The sequence below is a fragment of the Astatotilapia calliptera genome, chromosome 6, assembly GCF_964374335.1.
Source record: "Astatotilapia calliptera chromosome 6, fAstCal68.1, whole genome shotgun sequence".
In the NCBI taxonomy this organism is placed as follows: domain Eukaryota; kingdom Metazoa; phylum Chordata; class Actinopteri; order Cichliformes; family Cichlidae; genus Astatotilapia; species Astatotilapia calliptera.
Genome location: NC_137427.1, coordinates 40,069,906 through 40,096,714, shown reverse-complemented (window position 1 = coordinate 40,096,714; position 26,809 = coordinate 40,069,906). Strand labels below are relative to the sequence as shown.

Genomic DNA, 26,809 nt, shown 5'->3' with positions numbered 1-26,809 from the left:
GTAATACTCTATTCTATCAAAGGCTTTGTGGGCATCTAAGGATATCACAATCTCTGGCATAATGTTATCTCCAGCAGTATATACTACATTGAACAGACGGCGGAGATTGCTGGAGAGTTGTCTACCTGCAACAAACCCTGTCTGATCAGGATGTATTATCTTACTTATAACAAGCTCAATTCTAGCTGCCAGTACTTTGGTCAGTATTTTATAATCACATCCAAGTAAACTTACTGGGCGATATGACTCACATTTAAGTGGGTCCTTATTCTTCTTAAGGAGTACAGAGATCAAGGCCTGTGACGTTGTTTGGGGCAGAGCTTTTTTATCAAGAACTTCCTTAAATACTCTGCAAAGTAAGGGAATCAGTGCGGGAGCAAATGTTCTATAAAACTCACTTGGGTACCCATCAGGGCCCGGCGCTTTTCTTGTCTTCATACCCCGAATTGCTTTGTCTATCTCCATGACAGATATGGGTCCCTCTAACCTATCTCTATCTGCTGCCTCTAGTGGTGTTGGAGTAATCGGTAATTAGTTACTGATTACTTTTTTCAAGTAACTTGACCAACACTGATCTCCAGCCTTCTTATTTCGAGCTGAACCCGCCTGTTCTGGGCCTTCTCCTCAGCCTCCAATTGTAGACGTGCCAGCCGCACCTTCCTTCCTTCCTCTCAGAAAGGATTTTATCTTCAGGTTGAAGATTGTTTTGTTCTAGTTATAATTAGTTGATACTGTTATAATAACCACCGTTATCTGTTTACGTTGACTCTGAATTCTGACTCCTTCTTCGAATCCTGTTATTTATTTATTTATTTATTTATTTGCAAAGTATACATTACCCTCTCATCCCTTAGACCTAGAATGATTGAGTCTGGAAACTTTGTGGCACCATCATCTGTGAAGAGAACCACCAGTGGCAGATCTCCCAGTTCTGACGTTATCAGTGAAATGCTAAAGCCGCTTGGCTGTAAGCACAGGCTCCACTAGTTAATCTCAGGCAACCCTCATGGAGCATGTTTGGTCAGAAACATGCATGTCTAGTGGTACTCCTATTCTTCCTTGCATAAAGCAGCAAATAATGGTCCTACTGCTGGGTTGAAAACCCGGACAGTCTGAGGGGCAAGTTCACAGTGCTGGGTGAACTGAAACATAATATCCCAGAGGTGTTTTGTTGGCTGTAGGTCAGGTATTAATTCCTTCATTATCCAGAAGCTACCTGCATACTCTTGCCGCAGGCATTGATGTGTAACAGGAGGACCCTCTGCAGCACTGATGTGTCTGACAATGGGTCCAAGGATTTAATCCAGACACCTAATGGCAGTCAGGGTGCCATTGTTCAGCATTTATAGGTCTGTGCATGCCTCCATAAATATGTCCCCCTAAATTGCATAACATTGTCCATGACTTCTCCAGACCCTTTGATCTTCTGTGACATGGCGAACAATGAAAAGCACAGGGCGCCAGTGGACTTGGGCTCTCAGACCACCCTCATGAAGTTTGTTTCTGATTGTTCAGTGACTTTCACAAGCAAGAAATCAGATTACTTTGACACTCTGGTGTATCACAAAAACACATGCCTCAGACCAGAAAGCTGGAATGTAAATTGAGTCTTACTAACCTTCACATGACCCGGAAAACTAGTTTGCTTCTCATAAACAAACAAAGCATGTCTTGCTTGGAGGAGGGCCTGGTGTAGACCCAGGACACACCGGCTTACTGCTTACCGACTGGTCATGGATCAGCAATTGACCAAAAATGATTGCATCAGTCAATGAGTTTAATCAGTTATATTAACCCCCCCCCCCCAAAAACAAAAACAAACATAGATGTGTCATTGCATATGCTCTGTAGTTTGCATTGTAAAGGTATTTTGCTATAAAATGGTCAATGTAATTCAACAGAGGACCAATTAGTTGGCTGATGGGATGAACATAAGACTCTTAAAGTACACAGGTTTTTGCTTTCCTTTTTAAAACAAAAAAAACATACAATATCTGTATATATTATCTTTAATTTCAATGTTTAGTCTAGTCTTTAGCTGGAGGCTGAAACAGAACCTTTTTTGTCTGATTGGCTAACTTAACAACCCTTTCATACTCTCTCTCTCTCGCTCTCTCTCTCTCTCACACACACACACACACACACACACAATTGCAGGGCTAGCAGATTAGGGTTCATAGAAAAGGGAAGAGTAAAAGGCAGGTTCAGAGTGGCGGCTGCGGTAGCGAAGAGTGATGTCATTGATCATGTGCTTTCTTCTAATGTGAGGTGGTGGAGTAGAGTCACTTTCTAACAATCTTCGGTGGCACCAGTTTATCACCATCTCCCTAACCAAAAAACCTGGAGACAGCGAGACGGTCAGACAGGAAAAAAGGCAGTCACAGATGCAGACATGAAGACAAGGAGACACATACCCAGTGACCTCTGGCTGACCACACTCCCGCTGACCAATGGGACTACCAAACCAAACTTGCTGGTGGTGTTTTCACTGACATGGATTCGGTAGAGTCCAGTTTTCAGAGGATGTATAAAAATCAGCTGGATTGTGGATATACTAACAGATTGATGGACAAAAGTGTGTTTGCACATTTTAAGATTTTTCATAGTCTTAAAGCGTGAGAATGAATGAGAGTTTTACCTCATCTCTGTTTGTGACCTGGTATGTGACAGGAGACCAGACACAGGGAAATTCTCTGAAACACAAAAACACATTTATCCTCCATTCACGGCATAGACAGATTAGATCCAGATCACCTACATTAATAGTTAATCTGCCACAGGCCAGGCCATTAAGATTCCAGAGCCTGTGTTTAAACATGTATTGAACTGTGTGAGTAGTATAACACTTTGTCTTTGAGCTGGCCTGAGTGTGTTGATCACTCTATGTGTCTCAGTCTCTTCAGCAAACTCTTCTGAATTTAAGACATCTCTCACTGGTAGTCTCTTTGTCTATGTGATCTGTAATGTCACCATGGACTTTAAATTTGCACAGAGCAAGCATGAACTTCTGTTTTCAGAAAAATGAATCATAGTTACCAATGTCCTCGAACCGTTCGACCCAGACTATCATCAAGTTGCATTCAGGGCTGTTACATGGCATCATTGCTGGATAACTCTGCACAGACATGAAAGATCAAGAGACAAGTAAGAAACGAGTACGTAAGATACAAATGAGAGGAACAAGGAAAAAAAGTCTTTTATTTTGAAAGTCCATACAGTGGATTTAGAGTGACGTGGTAGGTTGAGTGGTGACTCAGCAGGTGGGAACAACACCTCTGAACTCTTTGACGAGCCATCTAGTTCAAAGAAAACAAAATGGGTCAAATAAAAAGTATTCATACAAAATTTAGAAATTACTCACAACCTTATATGGTGACATGCATTCTTAAAATCATAGTAAATGTTAGATTTCACACTATTATGTTTTAGCAGAAATATTCAATATTTAATGTAAATATTAATTCAAAAGTTTCACTTATGAGTGATTTTCTGTTTTATTGACACTCAGATTTGAAGATTGGGCGAGTCATAGGTGAAGCTCTTTCTTGTTCCCAACCAGATCACATCAGGTTTAGCCATGTTTCAGTGTTTCATGTTCTTTGAATCATCTTATTTTTAACAACTTTGCTTAATTACAGGAGTGTTGATTTGAATACAAAAAACCAAAAACCAAAATGAAGACATAAAACTTGCATCTCAAACACTAACATGCTTCCTCAAGTCACACACCACACAAACCCTCTGGGTCAGAAGTTTGGATTAAGTGTTTCACTAATGTACATTATGTGTTACCATGACTGTGTAGCAGTGATGGGACAATGAAGGTGAGCTCTGTCAGACAGTCTGTGAACATCAGGATGAACCGCTTCCCGTCAAACACACTCCCTCCGCTGTCACCCAGCACAGAAGAAAATTCTGGTAGAAAGAAAATAACCAATCTGCATCAGCAAGAAAAGCCTTAAGAGTGTTCTGTGAATGGCCCAATCAGCAACACATACCGGATCTGCTAGTGCTGACCCTGCCCACCTGTCCCACCTCCACCGGCCAACCAAGAGATGACAGGAAGTCAAGGAAGTGTGAATGGACATTGCAGGCCGACTCCACATTCTTCAGGATCTATACACAAACAGATAATAAAATTAACACAACAAGAGCAACATTTTCAAAAAACATTACAACAATTCGCAAATAATTGTATCTAGATCTGACAGTGTGTCATTGTCCACACAAAATGACACTGAAAGAGAAGAAAACAACTTTAACCGATCTAAAACTATATACAAAATATATTTAATTGAAACAAATGTTGAACACAGTCAGCTGCTCATTTAAAACTCTATTTAGGTTGCCTCAGCCTCTGTCCTCTGTCCTGCTCCCATGTAGAAGATAAAGGTGGAATCGTAGATTCTTGATGGCTGCTGGTCCAAATTTCTCAGGCTGTCAAAGAAACCAGGAAGAGATGAGTCGAGCACCACAAGCGGAGCTGGAACACCACTGATACCTGGATCCTACAGAGAGAGACACACAGATAAGCACACTTACACGTGTAAATACAATCAGGTACATAAGTGTTTGGACAGTGACGACATTTTGCCAATTATGCTTCTGTATACCACCACCTGATTTTAAATCAAACAATTAACATGGTATTGAAGTGCAGACATTCAGCTTTAAGTCAAAAGTATTACATCAACTGTTTAGCAATTACAGCCATTTTTATACATCATATCGTCAGAGGCTCAAAAGTAATTTTACTTAAGTTACATTTTATTTATATAGTGCCAAATTGCAACAACAGTTGCCTCAAGACGCTTTATATTGTAAGGTAAAGGCCCACAGTAAGGCAGTGAAGACCCCAACAACCAGGCGACCGCCTATGAGCACCTCTTTACCTTTACACTCTCAGGTGTCAGCAGGCCCAAGTGGGACAGGAACAGTCTTGCCGCCTGGAAATGGGTGACAGGTGGAGGAGGTTTACAGGTCATCGGGACAGCCGAACGACTGCTCGCTTGTGGTCGAGCCTCGACTTGCTGCTGTCTCTTTAAAGCTGTTCGCAGATGTTCTAGTTGCTGCTGCACCTGGCCAGTAAAAGGTTACACCTGGAATTACACTGTAATTACAACTGTCACACCTAACCAGTTCAATGTACTCAGGAAATAGTTTCAGTAATTGGCTTAACTATACCTAACAACCACAATCATCAGTCCAGATTTTCTCAGTCTCTATATGACTGCCTCATCATATAAAGTAACCATTCAATCAACGTGTTTAGAAGAACATACCAAGTTTTAAGGAGAGAAAAAATTAATTACTGAGGAGCTGCCCGAGTCATAAACAGTCATCTATAACTGATAATTCGTTTTAAAGCAGGAGCATATACTAATATACTGGGTTTCATCCAACTTGGTTCTTACCTCCTCAGTAATGGTCTCATGCAGAGCTGGAATACTATGATCTGCTTTAACTGATGGAACTGTATCAAAACTTTCAGAAAGCAGCTGCTGTTTGATAACAGTTTGTATTCTGGCATCTTCCTGGGCCATGCTGTGCTGTTCTGGTATCAGGGGTTCCTGAAAACAATCATCAGGTAAGAGAGAGAAGAAATGACTGACCTAACCTGAAAAAAGTACTACAAAATATGACTTCACAAACTAATGGAAGACATCTAAGTGGCTGCGCACATCTTTTGTATAATCTATTGTAAGCTATGATAAAGTCCTCTGAAGGAATGCACAACATATACTGAATCATACTGCATCAGCTTGGAAGTGGCCACCTGTGTGTCAGCTTGTCCCTCGTGAGGCTTTGGACAAAGCTCTAGACTCCAGGTGTGGCGTCCTGACGCTCCCCTGGTCACCATGATGAGTGATGGATACTGTGCTGCATTCACCATTGAAAAGCAAAAACACAATCGAAACTATCAACGGGCAACTTTGAACCTCCCAAAGATTAGTTTTATGTGGAACAGTAGAAGCTGAAATCTAAAATATCTATTAAATATTACAGTATGTGTCGAGTACTGCCTGCGTTCCTGTTGTGCCAGGATCAGTGTGAGTATGTGATGTGATAAGCCTGTGAATGCTGGAAAGATTAAAGGTTTCTACTGTGACTCTAGCAATACCAGACACATGTGGCAGGGGATTCAGGCAGTAACAGATTATAAGGCTGTGTGACAACAACACCTTCTTAATGAACATTCTTAATGAGCACCCCTGTAATAAAAGCCATCCTTCACGTTGATGAGAAAGTAGTAAATCTCACCGTGGCTGTAAAAACCTGAGGAGAATGAAAATAAAGAAGGCAGCAGGCTGCAACAACATTTTGAGACAGGTACCAGAATGTTGTTTGTCAGCTCAGCATTCAAAACGACCATCTCCCACAGCCACTTACACCCTCATCAACAGACTGCAGTCAGTGGGGAGTAGGTAACAGGATCTCCATCTTTCTGTTCCATGACTGTATCTTTAGGGCAGTTCAGTTTCATGTCTGGAATGATGCATGTACACTGGTTTTCTGCTGCTATTGTTGCTGTGCAATATATTTATTTCCTGTACAGTTTTCCTTAATAATGTAAATAGAAAAACATTAGCTTCTATTCTTTTGTGTACACATCCCAGATTCCTTTTTATCAGTTTCACAATTAGTTGTATCAGGACTCACCCTGTTCACGTCCCAGTGTTTGCTCCAAAAAGGCTAGGATCATGGAGCTTTCCACCACAAAATATCTGAACTTCTCAAGACTGCTGTCACTCTGACAGGAAGAACGAACCAGAACATCCTCATTGAGGATACCACTGACGAAAGGGAATGCCTCTGAAACCTGCATAACACTGAGACAAATACAGACCACATCCTTAGTCTGATAGTTGGATAGGATGTTTGGTGGTAACAAACCAAGCTACAGCTCATCCATTCAGTATGTTTACCATGGAGCAGGTCAGCAGTTGTACGCTATGTTGCCAAAGGTTTTTGCTCATCTGCCTTCACACGCATGTGAACCTGAGTGACATGCCATGTCGGCACACCCTTTGCTTCGTCTGGAAAGTTTTCCATAAGGTTTAGAAGTGTGTTTATGGGAATTTTTGACCATTTTTCCAGATGCACATTTGCGAGGTAAGACACTGTTAATTGACAAGCTTGGCTTGTAGTTTCTCCTCCAATTCGTCCAAAAGGTGTTCTGTTGTGTTAAGGTCAGGACTCTGTGGGTAGGGTCTTGACATTACAATGTAAAGAACCTTGAGGAAACTGTTGTTCTGATTTGGTGCTATATAAATAGTATTTAATTGATTGTATAGAGCACTGGTGCACAAAGGAATTAGAGGAAACCAACAGCAAAGTACAGTGGTTTTGAGATATTTCACTATAGTTACACAGGGCTTTTCTTTTGATAGTTTGCAGTAACTTTAATTTGACTACAAACCCTGATGACTAAAAGGCTGTAAAGATGACAATGCTCTTTCTTTCTGTGTCATTTCATCTCAAATCAAATCACCTCTTTCTGTGATTTCTGTGAAATTTTAGCTTCACATATTAAAATACTTCTCTTGATATTTTTTTATTTTTAAAGAGGCCCATTCACCTACTTTTTGGGAGACAATGTTTTAACATGAATATCTTAAAACATTTAAGGTTAAAAGCCAAAAAGTTTGGACCAATGCACTAATTAAATCTCTTAGCATGGCCGATTTGAAATACAAAAAACAAACAAAAAAAAGAGGCAGTACTGTAAAGTCCCACATTGCAATAAAAAATAGAATGTGAGTTCTGTAAAAAAACAAAAAAAAACAAAGAAACAACCCCCCCCCCCCCCCCCCCTCCTTTTTGTACCGAAATAATTTGTACAAATGATTTTTAAAAAAGGATTAATTAGCACATTTCATAGTTTTGCAAGACCAAGTTTGGCCACATTTCCGTGATCAGTTGTTCAATACAGCACCCTACACCCTACCCCTAACCCCCTAATACTAACACTAATACCATGGCACAACCAAGCATGGATCAGGCTATATAAATAAAACTGAATTGAACTCAATATGACTGAACTTGTAGTAAAATAATGCATTGTTGCCAGCTTCATGAACATTATTTGACTCATTTGTCTCCATTGCATCTGTGTCATGTGTGTGAAGAGCAATAAAAGGAGATTCACTCAGACTGAAAGTATAGCCAGGATCAGAAAGCTTTCTACGATGAAATGTTTAAACAATAACTGCTTTTGACAGTCTTATACCACATATACCACACCTTTGATGAACAGTAACAGATTTTTGAAATGACATAAATCCTCGAAGCAATTCATGTCAAAATTCTGTTTTTGTTCCTGTTGCTTGTTAAGAAGCAACCAAAATGCATGATATAAACTAAGTCAGATCTTATATGCAAAACGATTGGTTTCTATAATCTCTACAATCTTAATGTTATTGTTACTGTGATGCTCACCAGCTAAGTGTGGCCTCAGCTGCCTCCTTCACCCTCAGAGAGGCTGGGTTTTGGTCTTTCTCCTCTTTACATCTCACTTTTTGTTCCTGTCTAGACTTACTGCCTGAAATCCCGAGTTCCACGATCTCCAGGACCTCCAACAAACACTCCTGAATAAAGTCAAATAAAACACACTAAATAAAGCGCATGGATGTTCACCTGCTGGTCAGTCATCTGGCAGTTAGATATCTCATTGATACATAGTGATTAGTTGGTCTGGTCAGTTACCTTATGGCCAAGCAGTGTGGGATGTTGCGTTAACCAGACATTGAGACACTGGAAGGCAGCAACAATGATGGAGTGCAGATCTCTGGAGTGAAGAGGAGGAGGACGACTGCACTGAAAAACAATGTAGGTGCAGACTGAACTGACTACTCGCATCCTCTCTGACTCCTCCACTCGCACTTCCACCTGCAGGGGGATAGGTACAGGATCATAGTGGAAGACTGCCAATACTAAGTTTCCCTGTATAATTTTGAGAGATCAAGAGCTTCACATGTCAAGGATGCCTGTAATAATTTGGTTCAGTATAAATAACATTGATTTAAATGTAAGGTTTTCTTGTTGGCTATGTTATTTACCAAGTTTGAAAAATTAGACTTTTATAAATGTCTGGGTTTTGTATTAAAACAAACCATTAGAATCTTGAATCAGATTAGAAGTTTTCTGGAACTGCCAGACACATCTGTACAGACACCAATATGTTTTAATCATGATTTTATGCCCCCTTGGCAAGATAAGACTTATCATGACTGGAGAGAAAAGGGTTTAGTGTCTATTAAGGATATGTATATTGATGATACATTTTCTTCATTTGGTCAACTAAAAGGGAAATATAATCTGCCACATTCACACTTTTATAGATATCTGCAGGTCAGTCATTACATCCAATCCAAGTTTAAAGATTTTGCAACTCTACCGTCGGAGCACGGGATCTACGAAATACTCAAGAGCCAACCTGATTCCAGACAGCTTATCACAAAAATTGTACAGTTACTTGGTGACTCTATTGTGGTGCATACCGTTGGGATCAGGCAGGCTTGGGAAAAAGAATTGGGGATGAATGTGCCTGACTCTATGTGGAGTAAGTGTCTGTCTAAAATCCATTCCTTCTCCATAAACAGCCGACACCAATTAATTCAATTTAAAATCCTCCACCGGTTACACTATTCTAAGGTCAGACTGCACAAGATTTCTCCTTCTATCTCCCCAATGTGTAACAGGTGTAGACGGGCAGAAGGTACATTGTTCCATTACTTTTGGTCTTGTCCCTCATTAACAGAGTTTTGGTTTAAAATATTTGACTGGTACTCCAAGGCATATATGAAACCTCTACAGCCTGAACCTGAACTCGTAATTTTTGGATGTTCTCCAACGTCAGAGCTACTCCCGGTTAAAGTGCAGGGGCCACTGGAACTAGGTTTGATTGTTGCCAAGAGATTAATCCTGAGGGAATGGAAGTCCCCCACTCCTCCTTCCTTTCAGTTGTGGGTAACAGACACGATGTCCATAATACAGATGGAACCCCTTTTTGGAAAACTTTGCAAGAGCCAGATTGGGCTAAACTCTGTAAACGCTCATCAACTTCAGCTTTTTGTATTCTTCTTGTATTGTGAAGTGCAAGTTTGTTTGCATTAAGTGTTTTTTCTGTATGCATCTGAGCCTGTCTGTGGTTGTCTTTGTTTGTTCTGCGTTTGTTTTTGTTTTATATTTTGAAAATTTAAAATAAAATTGTCAAAAAAAAGTAAGGTTTTCTTGATCTCGCTGAGTGTGTGTGTGTGTGTGTGTGTGTGTGTGTGTGTCCACCTTGGCCAATCCTCCCAGTACTTCCAGGGCAGACAGACAAACTGCTGAATCATTCCTCCACTGAGACGTCAGACGCTGAGTGAGCAAACGTAGAGATTGAACCCACAAAACTGCCACTGCATCTGATTGGACGCACATTACTGCAGTTAGATTCTTCAGATATGAGGGATTGATAATATAAAACAAATTTAACTGAACTGATTTGTAATTACTCGATCCTCTGGTCCATCGGTTTGAACTGGTCTGACTTGCTCCCAAAGCCTGTTTGAGTTTACTGGTCCCAGTAAGCAGGGGCTCAGTTTCCTGAAAGCAAAAGCAAAAAACTGTTTTTGTCTCATAAAATGAAGGCAAATGTAAGTACATATCCCTAAATATCAGTAAACTCACTTGTTGAGTTCGTCCTGCGGGCTCTAACACAGCTGAATCCTGAATCAGATTCAACATGGCCGCTATACAAACACCAGATCAGAAGTGATTACAATGGAAAAATCTTTCACATCAAACACTCAGATATGAACTTCTGTTAACTGGCTCAAAAACTGACCCCAGGACCAATAATTGGAAAAGAATCAGTAACTAACCCAGGAGGAGCTGTATGTTACAGGTGTCTGCCTCTGTCTGCAGAGCTCCAATCAGGACACTGATAAGGCGTGGCTTCAGCAACAGGAGGGTACTTGTTGCAGCATCAGCGCTTAACTTCCTATCCTGTAACTCCTAAGCAGCAAAGTGAACACTACTGCTACAGTGATCCGGCTCATCTCTGCTCAGGCAAGGGTACGTTTTTAAGCAAGTGCATGATAAGTTACCTCTAACTGGACTGATCCAAAGTGCATAGGGATGGGCAGCAGGGAAAGCAGGACTAGGATGGAGGCTCGCCTTAAATCCACCGGAGTGACAAAATTCTTAAACTTCAGTAGCTCTCTGAGTGAGAGAGAGTATGAGAGAAGCCTTTAGTTTAGTAATATTTACCGTCGTTGAGATTCAGGTGAACAACAAAATCCAACAGCCCGAAATCCTGGTAGGTAATAGCATCTATCAGCATCCATGAGCTCATGACTCAGCCTCCAATCAACTTGCCAAATTCCATAGATGAATTTTACCAATTGCCAATTCCAATTTTAAGTTGTTCTGGGCTGAAAGATGCTTTACAACCCATTCTTCCTCCGTTTCATTCTGTCTGGCTGAGTTAACGTCTAACATTACTAATGTCAGCTTTATTCTGCTATTTAAAAAAAACTCAAATAAACTTTTCTCATTGAACAATTACAGTATTTGCAGTACTTGCACCTGTCAAGCAGCACATTTTCCAGAGCTGAGATAAAGGGAGGTAGCAGTATGTTGACTCCTCTTAGGTCACAGCAGAACAGAGAGGTGGAGTTCAGCAGAATGGAGGCCAGAACAGGGGAACTGGCCTTCTCTGACACTTGAAGACCCTGTACCAAAACCAGGTAGAACCTTGCAGAATAAGAGATGGAGAACCATAATCATTACACTGCTCAAAGATGGGTGGATAGCTCTGAACAGGTGAACAGACAGGTACCTGGACAGGTAGACAGACAGAATTTCCTCTGCCGTCTTCCTGCAGCTGAAGATCCTGCAAAGTGTCCCACAAGCCTCAGCTCGACCTGCCGCCCATCCATTTGACATCACAGCAACATCACCCTGCCCAGCTAGAGAAGACAGTTCAGTAAGTAAGATATGGAAGCACAGCAAGAGTACACAAGGAATACAAGAACTACTGTACTGTGCCTACTATGTGTACGTGTAGTATGTGTTTTGCGTAAACAATACTGCAGAGACAAACCAGAGTCTCTGCTGATTAGTGCAGCATCAAACAGCCAGCAACCAAACAGATGTAGAAGGTGGTCCACATTACACCTGAGGGGTGAGGGAGAGGGTCTGAGAGATGAACAAAACAGGGAGGAGAAGGAAGGAAGCTGGGAGAAAGATTTCCAATGGCATGATGGAATCTGAAAGAAAGGAACAAGCAATAAGTTAAAGAGATCAAGAAGTGCTACATGACAAATGAAAAAGAAGTACTGTGGTACCGTGGGAGTCTTGGTGGTTGTCTTGGAAAAATTTGCTGCTGTCACTTGTCTGTTGTATGGAGGGGAGGAACTGGTTGAGGAAGGGGAGCTTGGCATGCTCAGTACATTCACTGGAGTGGGTGGTGCACTGCCAGAACGAGGCCGGGAGATACCTGAGAAAAAAAAGGAATAGCAGCACCATTTCGCTGATATTTACAAAAAGAAAAAAAAGTGTGCAAGTGGCTTTAATCTTCTCTCATTGGTGTATCAGAGTTGTAAGTGGGGATTTGGAAAGGTCAGAGTTTCACTTGTGAACAAAATAGACTAATTCAATTTGACAAAGACTTTAAGGAAGACAATAGCAGCCCATCAAGTGGTAGCACTGTTGAGGAGAGAAAAGAATATGTCTTTATATGTAATATTTCAGGAAGCCTGATGGCCACAAGCTTTTTAGCTTGTTTTCCAAGTAATATCCATTCATCCTGTTATTATCTTGTGCTTATCCAAAGTTGGGTCGTGGGCGCAGCAATGATCCTTCCAGAAGTCCTGCAATGGTGAAAATCTGCTCCACTGTTTCGTGCCCAGAGCAAAATCTGGTCAGTGCCTCATTTCAGCACCATCGAATAAACTTCCTCCAGAAGGCTGAGAATGGTAATAACCCAATAATTGGAGCAAACCCCCACCCCATCAACATATTTTCTAAGTGCAAACCATCACCCTGATCTGTCACTCTACAGTGAAACTGAACTGAACTGAAGTCAGTGGTTATCTGTGGAGCTTACCATAGGAGGGCAGACGGTCTCTGAACGGGCTTTTGGTCACAGAAATACCTAGAAGGAAAAAAGAAAAAGAATTACCAAGCTGAAATAGTTAAACCAAAGCATTGATGCCAATTTGGCCTAACAAAACATACATAAATAAACAATAAAACAATAATAATAATAATAATGATAAAATCTCTAGAATATTTATACATTGTTGATCTAATAAAGGTTTGGGTCGGGTTGTACTTCATGGTGCTAAACTAAATTAAGTGAAATTAAGCATGGACCAGAGTTGGGTATGATGCGTTACAAAGTAACACATTACTGTAATCACATTGCATTTTTAAGTAACACAGTAATGTAACATGTCACTGCCATTATTCAGTAATTACAATGATCAATTACAATATCAAGAGAATTACAATTATCTTGTTACTTGCATTACAAAAGGTTCTTCATTTATTTCCATGACCAGCTCACAGAAAGAAAATAAGAACATCAAACATACATGCTTTGTCATTCATGGGCACCTGTGCTACATTCAGCTGATTTCAGTTTGTCTGTAGAACAAAAACGATACCAAAACGCTTTATCGAGTCCACCAGGAACTGAGCGGTGCTCCAAGTGGCAAAGGAGTACCAGTCAAGAGCAAGGACGGCCGCCTCTTAACAACGGCGGAGGAACAAGACCGACGATGGGTCCAACATTTCGAGGAAATCCTGAATCAACTGGCGCCCATGTTGATGATACCCATAGACGCCTTCTGCCCCCTGGATAACCTTCCAGTTAACGTTTATCCAATTACTGTTGTGGAGACAAAAGCCATGATTCAGTCAATGAAGGCTGGCCGGGTCCCGGGGTTGGACGAGATTTCGGTTGAAAAATGGCGGTGACCTTATAGTCGAACAACTTATGGCCCTGCTCAATCACTGCTGGGAGACAGTTCTGAAAGATTGGAGGAAGGATGTCATCGTGAAACTGCCGAAGAAGGGTGATCTTGCTAATTGTAACAACTGGCGTGGGATAACTCTCCTTTCTGTTCCAGGAAAGGTTCTGTGCTCCATGCTTGTCACGGTTGACGCTGGCCAACTGTGGGGATGTAAGGAAGGAGGACCCAGGCATGGAGATCTGAATATAAGCAGTGCGTTTATTTACAGTGAATGGAAAAATAACAATAATTCCTCAGTGCATTCCCGACTCCCGTGTCATGTCCTCTTCCCAGTGCTAGTGTTCCTTGTCTCCGCTCCTCAGTGTCTGAGCACCCCGTGCTTGCTGCCCTCTTGTCTCCACGCTTCTCGTGAAGTCACGCAATGATCCAGTGTCGGAGGGAGCTCCATCGCACTCTTAAGTAGCTCCTCCGACGAGGCTTGATCAGCTGTGTGATGGTCTCCAGGTGTGGCCAACCACCTGGCAGGGCCACACCCACCAGGCCTGAAGGTGCCTCAGAAACTCCAGCATCCACACACACACACACACACACACACACACACACACACACACACACACATATACCTGCAAGAAGGGAGAATGAGGGACAGCACACCAAAAGTACACATGTCCATAATTGCCTAGGGACCCTGGTGCGCTCAGACCCAGGACACTGACAGTGCTACTCTGACGTAGGGCTGCTCGATTATGGCAAAAATGATAATCACGATTATTTTCACTGAAATTGAGATCACGATTATTTGACGATATTTATTTCGTCCGCCAGAGCTTATATTATTTTTTTACATGCTGTAGTGCCAATTGTGGGAGCATTTCACGTTGCTATACATCAATACAACTGTTATAGCCCATATTTTTAAAATGTGTATGCATTAAGTCCATAGTAACTACATTAATTGCAAAAAAGTGCAATAAACTACAAAAAAAAATTGAAAATCGTTTTTGTTTTGTTTTGTTTACATATATTTCTACTTGGAGAAATTTAAGAGGTTTATCCCTCAAAACTTTAAATACAAAAAAGTTGCAAAAAATAGTTTACAACAACAGGAAATTTATTTTGAGTGTCTTCATAGTTTTATTTTTGGAGATACAGCAATTTTTATATACTGCAGGAAAAACAAAAAAACAATCCTATGATGCAAATTTGCAAAGAATGTGCATGTGCATCAAAATAAACTATTTCCAGCAGTGCAATTCGAGTTCTAAGGCCTACAAGTAAAAAAACTACATTTTCCGCGAAAATGACGTCACTTGCGATAGTTCGCGTTGAAGTCTTTTTCAATGTGGGAAGTGTTATGAACAGCTGATCGGATCGGCAAAGCGTGTTTCTGGAATATTATGTTTTTGTTCCTGCAAGCGCTTTTTATGCAATTTTTGCAAAGCTATATGTGGAAGGAAACCGTGACCTAGGACAAGCTGATGGCATAAGATGTAAGTACAACTCCTCTGGTTTCATATGGAAAAAAATTTATTGTGCTAGCTTAGCGGTTCAGGTTCTACAGGGATTTAAAAATAGTTACACAAAACGAGCATGCTGCTCTGACCGGCTTTAAAGGGTTAAGAATAACAATGTATTGAATAATGACTTTAAAAAATAATATAAAATAGTGTGCAAATACTGATAACAGTGCAAATGTTTGCAATATAAGAAATAAATGAAAAATGTGAACTTTGCAGTGTTGCTCTGTGGTGCAGCTACGACACCATAGCAAAGTTTACACACTGTGTCTACTTGATCCACGTCTGACTCCGCGAACCCATAATGTTTCCACACCACTGAAGTTTTTTTTCTTTACCTTTCTTTTCAACCAACGGCAGTCACTCTCCTCTCCAAATAACTTCTGCTTAGCTTTCCGAGCTTCCCTCGGGTCCTCTTAATTGTTGTGACGCGTGTTCGAAATGCAGAGCAGTGCGCTTGATTTGCCACATGGAGCAGCGCGAGAGTAAAGCATGAGGGAGGGGCTAATAATCGGCTCAGTCATTTTTAATGATCGTTGAAAGCCCAGATCGTAATCGTGATTAAAATTCGATTAATTGAGCAGCCCTACTCTGACGTCTTTGTTTGACAGTCGATCAGCTGCTGCGGAAAGAACAAGCCGGGTTCCGGAATGGACGATCCTGTTCAGAGCAGATTTTTGTGCTACGGACAATAATCGATCAAAGTGCCGAGCTACAGCAACGACTGTCAATCAATTTCATAGACTTTACAAAAGCGTTCGACAGCGTGCATCAAGAAACGATCTGGAGAATTGCCGGTCCTACGGCATACCGGAGATGTTCGTTAGCCTACTGAGAAACATCTACCACGAGTCAAGCTGCTGTGTCCATACAGATAGTGGGATTTCGGACTCGTTCGAGATCAAGACGGGAGTCCGACAAGGCTTTGTTATATCGCCGTTTCTGTTTGTACTGGCTGTGGATTTCATCTTGCGGCATACCCTGCGGGACAGGGAGCATGGAGTCCAAGGACACGACGGACGACAAATTGCAGATCTTGATTTCGCGGACGACATTTTGCTGCTCAGATCTACTCAACGCTCCATTTGTGATTTGACCACCATGCTGGAAAATGAAGCGTCAAAGATTGGCTTGCAGATCAGCGCTGCAAAAAGCAAAGTCATGCGGCTCGGTTAGGCCAGAGCAAATACTCCGGTACTCGTTGGCCACCACCTGCTTGATGAAGTCAATCAGTTCACTTTTCTGGGCAGTGTGATAACACCGAACAGTGGCTCAGACAAGGACGTCGCCTGTCGGCTTGAAAAGGCAGCATCGGCCATGCGCAACTTGAATCCAGTTTGGAGATCGACCGCCATCTCGATATCATCCAAAGTCCATTTGTTCAATACGATACTCATACCAATGGCTATCTATGCGAATGAAACATGGAAGTCGACGGCAACGATTACCCGACGACTGAATGTTTTCCAACAGCACGGCCTCCGACAGATTCTCAAAATTTCATATCGAGATCATGTTACCAACGAGGAGGTCCTTCAGCGCACTGCCTCACAACAGCTAGCAGACGTGGCATTGGAGCGACGATTTCTTTTCGCCATCACGTTCTTCGCCAACATCCAAAATGATTACCGAAGATAGCCATGTCATGAAGACCTGTCATGGAGCTGCGGACGACCAAAACAGTCGTGGAGACGGTCATTCATTGAGGGCCTGAAAGCGGTCGATCTTTCATGGGATGAGGCTGAAGATGTGGCTGCAAACCAAACTCATTGGCGAGCCCTTGTGGCCCAATGCGCCATCCGTCACAGGAGGAACTAAGTCTAAGTAGAACAAAGAGCGGTCTACAGTGGAGATATGGAGATATAGACTTTACTATTACACAAAATAGTAAGGCAGATGTTGAAGTGGAGGATGCCATCCTGTACCTCCTACACAGAGCCCACTCACACCTGGACAAGGGAAAAAGCACGGTCAGGATCCTGTTTCTTGACTTTTCAAGTGCCTTTAATACCATCCGGCCCTGTCTGCTTCAGGAAAAACTAAACAGGATGCAGGTGGACTCCTGCCTGGTCACTTGGATCTTAAACTACCTCACCGACAGACCACAGTACGTCAGGCTGAAGGACATCACGTCTGACACTGTGGTCAGCAGCACAGGAGCACCACAGGGAACTGTGCTGTCCCCTCTTCTCTTCACCCTGTACACCTCTGACTTCTGCTACAACTCTGAATTATGCCACATTCAGAAGTTTGCAGATGACACAGCCATCATGGGGTGTATCTGGGATGATCAGGAAGAGGAGTACAGAAGTCTGGTGAGGAACTTTGTCACATGGAGTCACACAAACCACCTGCAACTCAACACCTCAAAGACCAAGGAACTGGTTGTGGACTTCGGGAGGTCCAGAGCAGGTCCACTGCCAGTTCAGATAGAGGGAGAGGAGGTGGAGGTGGTCAACACATACAAGTACCTCCGGCTGTGGGTGGACAACAAACTGGACTGGTCATGCAACTCAGTGCCGACTGTACTTCCTCAGGAGGCTGAGGTCTTTTAACATCTGCAGGAAGCTCCTGAGGATGTTTTACCAGTCAGTGGTTGCTGGAGTACTTTTCTATGCTGTGGTGTGCTGGGGGAGCAGCACAGCAAAGAAGGACTCATCCAGGCTGGAAGAACTGATCAGGAAGGCTAGCTCTGTGGTCGGCATGAAACTGGACACTCTGGTGACAGTGGCAGAGAAAAGGACATTAAAGAAACTGATGGACATCATGGACAATGCTGGGCATCCTCTGCACACGGCCATTAACAACCAGAGGAGCCTGTTCAGTGACAGGTTGCTTCTCCCAAAGACCAACAGACTTAAAAAACTCCTTGTTCCACACGCCATCAAACTGTTTAACTCCTCTCTGGAGGGGAGAGGGAGGGGAAACAGGAGGACAAAGGAGGAGGGAACAGCTGTAGTGCCTCTTCACTGTGCAATACTTAACATCCAACGGAGCAATAGACTCACAATACTTGAAATGTGCAAATCCCTTGTATTCTTATTCGTATTTATTTTATTTATCCCTTGTGTATACTCTGTATTTATATATATGGTATATTTCTGCTCACATTCTGTAACTTCTGTCGGTGCTGTGCTATTGGAAACCGAATTTCCTGGAGGAACCCACCCGAGGGATTAATAAAGTTTTATCTAATCTAATCTAAAAGACAAAAGAGCAATCAAAGTTATACATTATAGTTCTAACAGAATTGCCACTCTGTAAGCATCTGCAAGGCTAACACAAAGAATCCAGGGCAATGATAAAGCTGGTTAGGCTGACCGCAGCCCATCAGTCTGACTAGGGATGGGTATCGTTTAGGTTTTATCTGATACCGGTGCCAAATCGGTACTTTTGAAACGGTGCCGGTGCTTAAACGGTGCTCGAACCGGTGCTTAAAGAATGGAGAACACAAACTTTGTCCAAAAACCTCTCATGTTCAGCTGGGTTTTTTTTGTAAAAAGATAACAATGTTAGCCTTTTCTGCAGCTATGGGGCATATATGGCATCACTCTTGGCTGGAAGCAGTGCTTAAACAATGGAAAAAACACAAACTTTGTCCTAAACCTCTCATGTTTAACTGTTTTCCACTTTTTCTTTGGTCATTTTAGCCTTTTTGTCCAGGGTGAAGGGAGTATCTGCCATCAAACAAGAAGACAGCCGCATGTAGCTATGATGATGTTTGCTAGTTCACCTTACATGCATTAATGTAATAACGTGGTTAGCCTACTCAACGTAAATTACACACGAACAACATTAAGCTACTCACGCAGAGAAGAACGGCTGCTGCTGCATCATCATCCTCATCATTTCTGCTACACTGGCAGGGCTAGGGGCCAGGACTCTCCTCTTCGGGTTTTTGGGGGACTGGCAACCCACCCGACGTGCACGGTGTGGGGTCTCGCAGCAAGCTATCAAATACGGCGCATTTCTCGGCTTTTAAAAAAAACGCTATGCGTCGCCAGCTGTTTAATCGGATTCTTGGTGTTACCTCCTTTGACAGTATCACAGTATCAGCTTAAAGCACTTGTTGCTGCTGAGTTTGCATATTTTGCTGTGAAGTACAGCCAGACTTTTGACCGCTTCGCCTTGGACATTTTTAATCTGTAGCTCTGCTCTAACAGAACGTACGTACCTGGCCCCGCCTACTATCCTCGGAAACGTAAAATGATTGGCTAGAAGTGTATCACAGCTCAGGAAAAAAAAGCACCGAAATGTGCGCTGCTTTTCGGTCTGGTTACTACCGTTTATGTCAGAACCAGTGCCATCATGGCACCGGACACCGGTACCCATCCCTAAGTCTGACCCTGACAAATAACCAAGGCAATGACGAGCCATCAAGTTTGCTTGATGGTCATATTTCTACGGTAGAATCACGCTGGCGATCACTTTAAGATCTGCTTGGATTGGTTTTGAACAACGCTTTGCGTTGTTGGCTTTGTGATCATATGTAAATACTGAAAGACAGACTCCTAATAATTATGTCATAGGTAATTATTTCAATTTTATGAAATAACACACAAGTAATGTAACCAGTAGTGTTACTTTTCTTGAGTAGTGACCCCAACAAAACTATAAAAACAAGTACACATTTGATATCACTATATTAAGTATTATGGAACAGTGCAATTACTCTAAGATCGCTGTCAGCAGGAAATAAGCAGGGATTAAACATTACATTTGTATTCACTCACACGTCCAAATAAAAATAATTGGATTTAGGTGTTCATATTACTTCGATGGCCACAGATGTTTAAATATCAAAAAAAGATCTAGGTGCTTCTACAAACATTTGTGAAAGAATAGGTCTCTCTCATGAGCTCAGTGAATTCCAGCGTTCTACTATGATAGGATGTCACCTGTGCAACATGTTCAGTTGTGAAATGTCCTGTTAGACTGTTAGTTGTATTATAACCAAATGGAAGACACTGAGAACAACAGCAGCTCAGCTATGAAGTGGTAGGCCACCTGGATCAGCAAATGCTGGGAATAGTATGTAGTAGTTATGTTCAACATATGATTTCATATGTTGAACATAACAAGCTAGGAGCATAGCATGCAGCTATGCAGCATAGGTTACCATGACAGTGTATCCCAGTAAGAGGTGAATAACCACTGAACAACACCGAAACTCACTGGTAAACCTAAAATTACCTTGCTAGTTGTTGCTAATCTTGTTTGGTTCTCTCAAATGACTCTAGGTCTAATTTAATTAGTTAACTGACTGGTTTAATCTGATCAGTTTGGGTTACCAAAAGAAGGCAGCCGGTCTCTGAAGTGCAGTTTTGTTGTCATTCCTGAAAAAACACACAAACAAAGCCAGAAAACTATGAATAAAAATGCTTCCTAAAAGTGATGTAATATTTTTGTTAAGGGCTGTGCATTAAAGCTGAATGACTGTATTTCATTTCGGCGCTCTTCATCCCTACAGTGGAGTTTAAGTTAAACAATCAAGGTGTGATTAAAGTGCAGACTTTTATCTTTAATTCAAGGGGTTTAAAAGAAATATTTTATTGTCTATTCAGGCGTTACAGCCATTTTTATCCACAGGCCCAGATTTTAAGAGCCTCTAATGCTGACTGAAAAACAGTTTCATAAACAGTTTCAAGGCCAGTCTTGTTGTTGCATGAAAAATTAAGATAAAAGATCTAGACGTCACTTCAAGTGTTTCACTTGCATTTGCTATGTTTTTACTGGAACTTAATTAATACAAGTGAAGGAGGAACAGTCAGACTGACAAAATAAAACCACTAGTGTTTATGATGATGTGACTGGTGATATGAGAAGAAGAATGAACTCTGAAGTCTCTGAAGCTATACTCTGTGCACTGATTCTGCAAAATGCTGTAAAACTGATCAGATGGGGATCTAGTTAGCCCAACGTCTTTTGACCCTATGAACATGGTGCACTGTTTATAAAATGGCTGCAATTCATGCAGAGTTCATGCAAAACTCCTTAAATTAAAGCTGTACTTCAATCACATCTAGATTTTTTGATTTGGTAGTAGTACAAAATCAGAGATTGCACAAATATTTACGATGTAACTGAATTTGTAATGTGTCATGCATGTAAAGTAGAATGCATGGGTGTGATGGGTTTGTATGAGTTCACGGAGTGTATTGTGTGTATACCAGTGTTTGGAAGGAGTTGTTCTATTGTTTCTTTACTTTCCACAGTCACACCTATAAAAAAAAACTTACAATGAATTCCTCAATGTTTGGTTATCATGGTTAAGTCTCAACTATAATTTCATTTTGGTATTTTTAGAATTTATCTCTATTTTGTGATTAATGACAAGAGAAATCAGTTAATGTAAAAACTTGGCACCAGATAGTGCCACCAGGGAGATGCCTATACAAAGAGGTTAATGTGTAAAGGTCAGCGTACCCAGGAAGGCGTCGACAAGGATACCGACTCCACTCATGGCTTTAAAGAAGATGTTTGGTAGCTGACTGTCACCTCTTCTCAACACCTCCCCCTGTGAAACTTGAGATGGAACAACAGCTGCTGTGCGACTAAGCTCCACCGGATTACTGGGGGTCAATGAAAAGACATGTCACATGCCAAGTTAAAAACATCTGACCATGTTTCTGAAGCAATTGTTACCTAAATAAGTGCAGGAACCTGAACCAGGTCTGGGGGATTCGCTTATCATCCATGTCCTCAGGGATCAGGGCAGCATCTTCTTCTGGGACTTTAAAGTGAGGGAATGATGGCCCAAAAGTCAGCTGCAGCAACCTGAGCACATTACAGCAATGCAATTACGGACAAAAAAACCATAGGAGTCTGCTCAGTGACGGGTTGCTTCTCCCCAAGTCTAGGACCAACAGACATAAAAACTCCTTTGTCCCACATGCCATCAAACTATTTAACTCCTCGCTAGAGGGAAGGGGGAGGGGAAACGGGAGGACAAAGGAAGGCGGGGACAACTAAACTTTAGTGTTTGCACAAGCTAAACACTAAACAAGAACTAATCACGCGCAATAGACTCACAACAGTCGCAATAATGTGCAAAAGACATTTGGCTGCTACATCTCATTAATGAGTATATTTCATTGCTTATTTATATATTCTGTATTTAAATATGTATATATATGCTATATTTATGCTTATATTTATATTTTATATTCATATCTATCTATCTATCTATCTATCTATCTATCTATCTATCTATCTATCTATCTATCTATCTATCTATCTATCTATCTATCTATCTATCTATCTATCTAGTAGATAGTAACAACATAGCACCAATAATCCAACAAACAAACAATACAATATAGTTCCCCAACAACAACAATAAAAACATCTCCCCATGAGTATTTTGTGGCTGCTGCTGGACAGAACTCAGTTTGTGATGTTTCTGAACCTGGAAGTTAAGGCTGCAACAACTCTGCACCACTGTTCCACAACTGCAGGCTGATGTCTCCAGCTGCTCAACATCTGTCTGCATGTCTGCCATAGTGAGCGAGATGGAAAACATCGAGAGCAAGACAGCAGCCACACTTCAAGGAGCACTGCCATCAACATGTCTGATACACCACCTATAGAAATACAAGGACAGGTGAAGAAAGACCGGTGAGACGCAGACAGGAGAAATGGACAGGAGAGACAAATAAAGATACAGGGGGTTAGGATAACTATCACCTGCAGCAGTTGCTGGAGACAGCATGGCATGGTTGATGCGAAGCAAGAAGTGCAACAGAGTCTCCCAGGTGTCTCTACTCATCATGGTACTCTCTTTAGCCAGTACTTGGACAGCACACAGAACCTGCTGATAGAGAGACAGGTAGACCAGATTTACCTGGTCAGACCTGAGTGGAGAGTCAAGAAGAGAAGAGTTCAGAAAAAAACAGTAACAAGTACAACCACATTGATCTGCATGACACCACACTAATGGCTAGTCGTTGGATATGATTAATAGAAGAATTTTATCTTTAATAATCACTGTCTCGACTGGTTTTGGTCTGGTAGGTGTCACTAAATAGAACAGCTTTGTGCAACATAAGGTAGAAGAAACATCAACTATATCAATCTGACCTGACCGATATTCATCAGCCAGTAAAATAAGTATTGATAACTGTCAACACGTATAACATGTTGTTATAACCACATGAATATAATATATGGCTTAACTGGACTCAAAGAAGGGCTGAGTAGCATCTAAAAACATCAGGTATTCAAAACTAACAAGGTCCTTAAAGGTCAATGGTTCCTTAGTGGATCCCTGTATGGGATCAGTAAATCAGGGTAATCAGGTCTAGGAAAGATTGTCTACCTGGGCAAGAACAGATTGAACAGGTGTCGGAGGATCTTCTGGACATACAGGTTGGGGTCTCTGCTGATTGGTGGAGGAGTGGAGTCTCTTGGGGAAACCAGGGCCATTAGCCAATCAGTGTAGATGTCCACGCAGAGTTTGACGGTATCTCCTTCTAGTGGGAGAGTGAGGCCATAACACAAGACCTCCATTGTCCACTTTACCTGCATATTCAGATTATCATTATTATTATTATGTTTCTGTCCTCAGTGATTAGGATTGAGATTAAGATTCAGATGTTTCTTTTGTATTTTTATGATGTGGTTTGTGTTACCTGCACAAGTAAATAAACTTGTTACATTCAGTTTTATTTATGTGGGTTAAATCACAATAACAGTCACCTCATGAGTACTCCAGTAAAGCTAAGAGAGCTGTACAGAGGTTTGGAAGTTACATATACTGTCATAGATACGACTTATGTTTCAAGGAAAATTTACATGCCAAACAGAAAAAGAAGTCCAGACCTGTCATCCACTGAAAATATTTGGTGAATTATTAAACAAAAAAATACAACAAAGGAGGCCTTTGTATCTAGGTTTTAATGATTGGTAAAAGGCTACATTCTCTGTTTATTAATATTTTACACAGCCCCTCTACATTCTTGGTAACAGGGTCTGACTGTATCCAACTTGCTTTGCAGTAAACTGGTCTGGGCTTCAAGTCATTCTTCACTTCCTGCTGTGTTGTCTACCCCCACTGTGTGTTTGGCTTTAGTTAGAGGTCACACTCACCTGTTTGTCTGTGCATAGCAAGCTACGGGTGCCAGGGTTTCCAAGGCCAGCTCCCAGGGGTTTCACCACAGCAACAGCAATATCTCTGCCTACAGAAGGCGGGAAACAGCTGAGCACGCTCACTTGACCCCGCCCACCAGACAGTGATTGGTCCATGGTTGGAAATTCAGAGCTCAACTGCATAACAGACACGCAGAGTTTCTTATCGTGTGAACTGCTTAACAGGCCCTTGGCATGGCAGTTAAAGTGTAGCTGCAGCTACATTAAAACTGTCAGATGTGAGAACAGGTAAACAGATATCAGCAGCTGCAATCTTCCCTTTTTGCATCTTTCTAAAGTTCACATGAAGTTGGAAAATCTTTCATCTTTGATGCCTTGTTGTCAGTTTAACACATTTACACTGACAACTGAATTGCAACATGAATCTCTAACATGTGAGCCTGAAAGTGTTCAGCTCACGGATAAAATTATCTAAACTATTATAAGGTACAATTACGCTAATGAAATCTGAGGTTAATGTCTTACCGTACAATACAATTTGTTATACAATCTATAAATTCAACTGATACAGGATAAAGTGGTTGTTTGTTATTTTGAGTTCATCTAATTTGAAAATATCTCTTCACAGTGTCCATATACAGTCCTTCTCTTAAGAAGAATAGACAGTGGTTAGATGGAGAGAGAAAAGCAGATAATAAAAGAAAGTGAAGGACACAAAGTAAATTGAAGAATAAGATGTGCTGTTGCAAGACATTTGATCACTAAGATCAGGGTGTTTAAATAAAAGTAAATAAATAAAGTTAAGTAAATAAATAAGTCCAGCTTGTATTGAAATAGTACTGCAGTAAATATACTTCCAGAGAAATGAAATACTGATTACAAGACAGTTCAACATTTCTAACAGCAGATTCCACATGAAACTGAAGTATCATACCTGCACAGGTGAGTCCAGCTGAATGGTTTGCAAGTGAAATTCTTCGCTACCACCTGCTGACACCAACAGTGAAATCAAATCAGTTACTCTAAGGCAAAACTTTAAGCTTCAAGTCACCTTCTGCTGCTGCCTTCAGGGTCAGTTAGGAAATGTGACATTTCAGTCAGAACCGGTTTAACTAGAGGTGTACCTCTTGAGCTGTTATTGCCAGACTGCAGCAAAGCACGGTGTGCAGAGACAGTTTTTAGCTTACATTAAACAGATGGATTTAGTATCAACATGTAGGACCTTCCTGATAGGTTGGTGTCATGTAATGACTCTGTTTGTTTTACTGAAAAAGCTCCATGTGTTAGAGTCCAAACCAGTAATTATCTACTGCTATTCATTCAGATGCTGCTCTCAGCAGTAGTTGGTTGCTCAAAATGTTCCCTAAGAACATCTTGATGCTCAATCATCCAGGTAAGGAAATTCCAAAAAGTTGATTCTGTTCATCTGGTCGTAGCGTTTTCAGTGGGAGAGACATTTAGTCACTCATCCAAGTGACTTCTTCAGTCTCAGCTGACTGCAGGTTTCCCCAACCTTATAAATAGCACCTTTTCACAATGACTGAAACTAGCGCTACTGAATGTGAGGTCAGTTGCTTGAACATTAACTGTCATGACCATTGATCAACAGCCACTGATTAACAACCACTGATCAAAGACCATGAGTATCATTCACAGAGAGTTGGGGAATGGCTGCAATCACAGCATTGTAAGATGGTGACAGATGTACCCTTAAGCCCCCTCCTCGATTTAGAGATGGTCTTTCCCTTTTCACATTAATGGCCTCCTCCTCTTTCAATTATGACGTTGAAAGAGTGTCCACTGGCCTGTAGGTGTAAATAGATTGTGGAGTCCTGGCCTGATGTTAGCTCTTCTGTTTTGTGCCACTGGCTTCGCCAGAGGTTGTTTAGTTTCACCGATGTATAAATAAGGTAATATAGATCTTTATTGTCATTGTTACCAGAACAATGAAACAAACAAAATATATAAAAAAATCTACAGGTACAGTGTAAGGAGTAGGATCAGTGCAGTATAAAGTGTGATGTGATTGCTTGTATTGCACTTTGAGTAAGGGGTAGGAATGCTGGTTGCTATTGTACAGTTATATAATAGAGGTATAAAGTCACAGCAATTCACCAGGCACTTAACGGTGTACAATATATAACTCTATTTGTGTGGAGGGACCCGATCTTTGGAGTGGATACATTTTTGGCGCAGCGTGTTTTGGGGTTTAAAAGCCGCAGAGAGAGAATGTTCTGATAC

General features: G+C 41.4%; 1 protein-coding gene across 1 annotated transcript; it reads right to left on the bottom strand.

Annotated features, from left to right (window-relative positions):
* Positions 1 to 1,756: 1,756 nt before the first annotated feature.
* LOC113024725 (ral GTPase-activating protein subunit beta-like) lies at positions 1,757 to 25,793 on the bottom strand. Its single transcript, XM_026172017.2, has 33 exons — positions 25,503 to 25,793; positions 24,569 to 24,745; positions 23,799 to 24,001; positions 23,168 to 23,334; positions 22,890 to 23,064; positions 22,127 to 22,258; positions 21,908 to 22,053; positions 21,652 to 21,702; positions 20,773 to 20,817; positions 13,094 to 13,141; positions 12,333 to 12,484; positions 12,089 to 12,254; positions 11,825 to 11,954; positions 11,572 to 11,739; positions 11,091 to 11,205; positions 10,866 to 10,998; positions 10,672 to 10,733; positions 10,497 to 10,587; positions 10,285 to 10,406; positions 8,707 to 8,889; positions 8,440 to 8,588; positions 6,661 to 6,830; positions 5,777 to 5,880; positions 5,415 to 5,570; positions 4,893 to 5,078; positions 4,350 to 4,508; positions 3,999 to 4,116; positions 3,793 to 3,915; positions 3,217 to 3,296; positions 3,037 to 3,115; positions 2,639 to 2,693; positions 2,415 to 2,554; positions 1,757 to 2,340 (listed from the first exon to the last, which is right to left on the bottom strand). Exons 2-33 carry the CDS (start codon positions 24,722 to 24,724, stop codon positions 2,168 to 2,170), a joined length of 4,137 nt encoding a protein of 1,378 aa, XP_026027802.2. The 5' UTR covers positions 24,725 to 24,745; positions 25,503 to 25,793; the 3' UTR covers positions 1,757 to 2,167.
* Between the last annotated feature and the right edge of the window lie 1,016 nt (positions 25,794 to 26,809).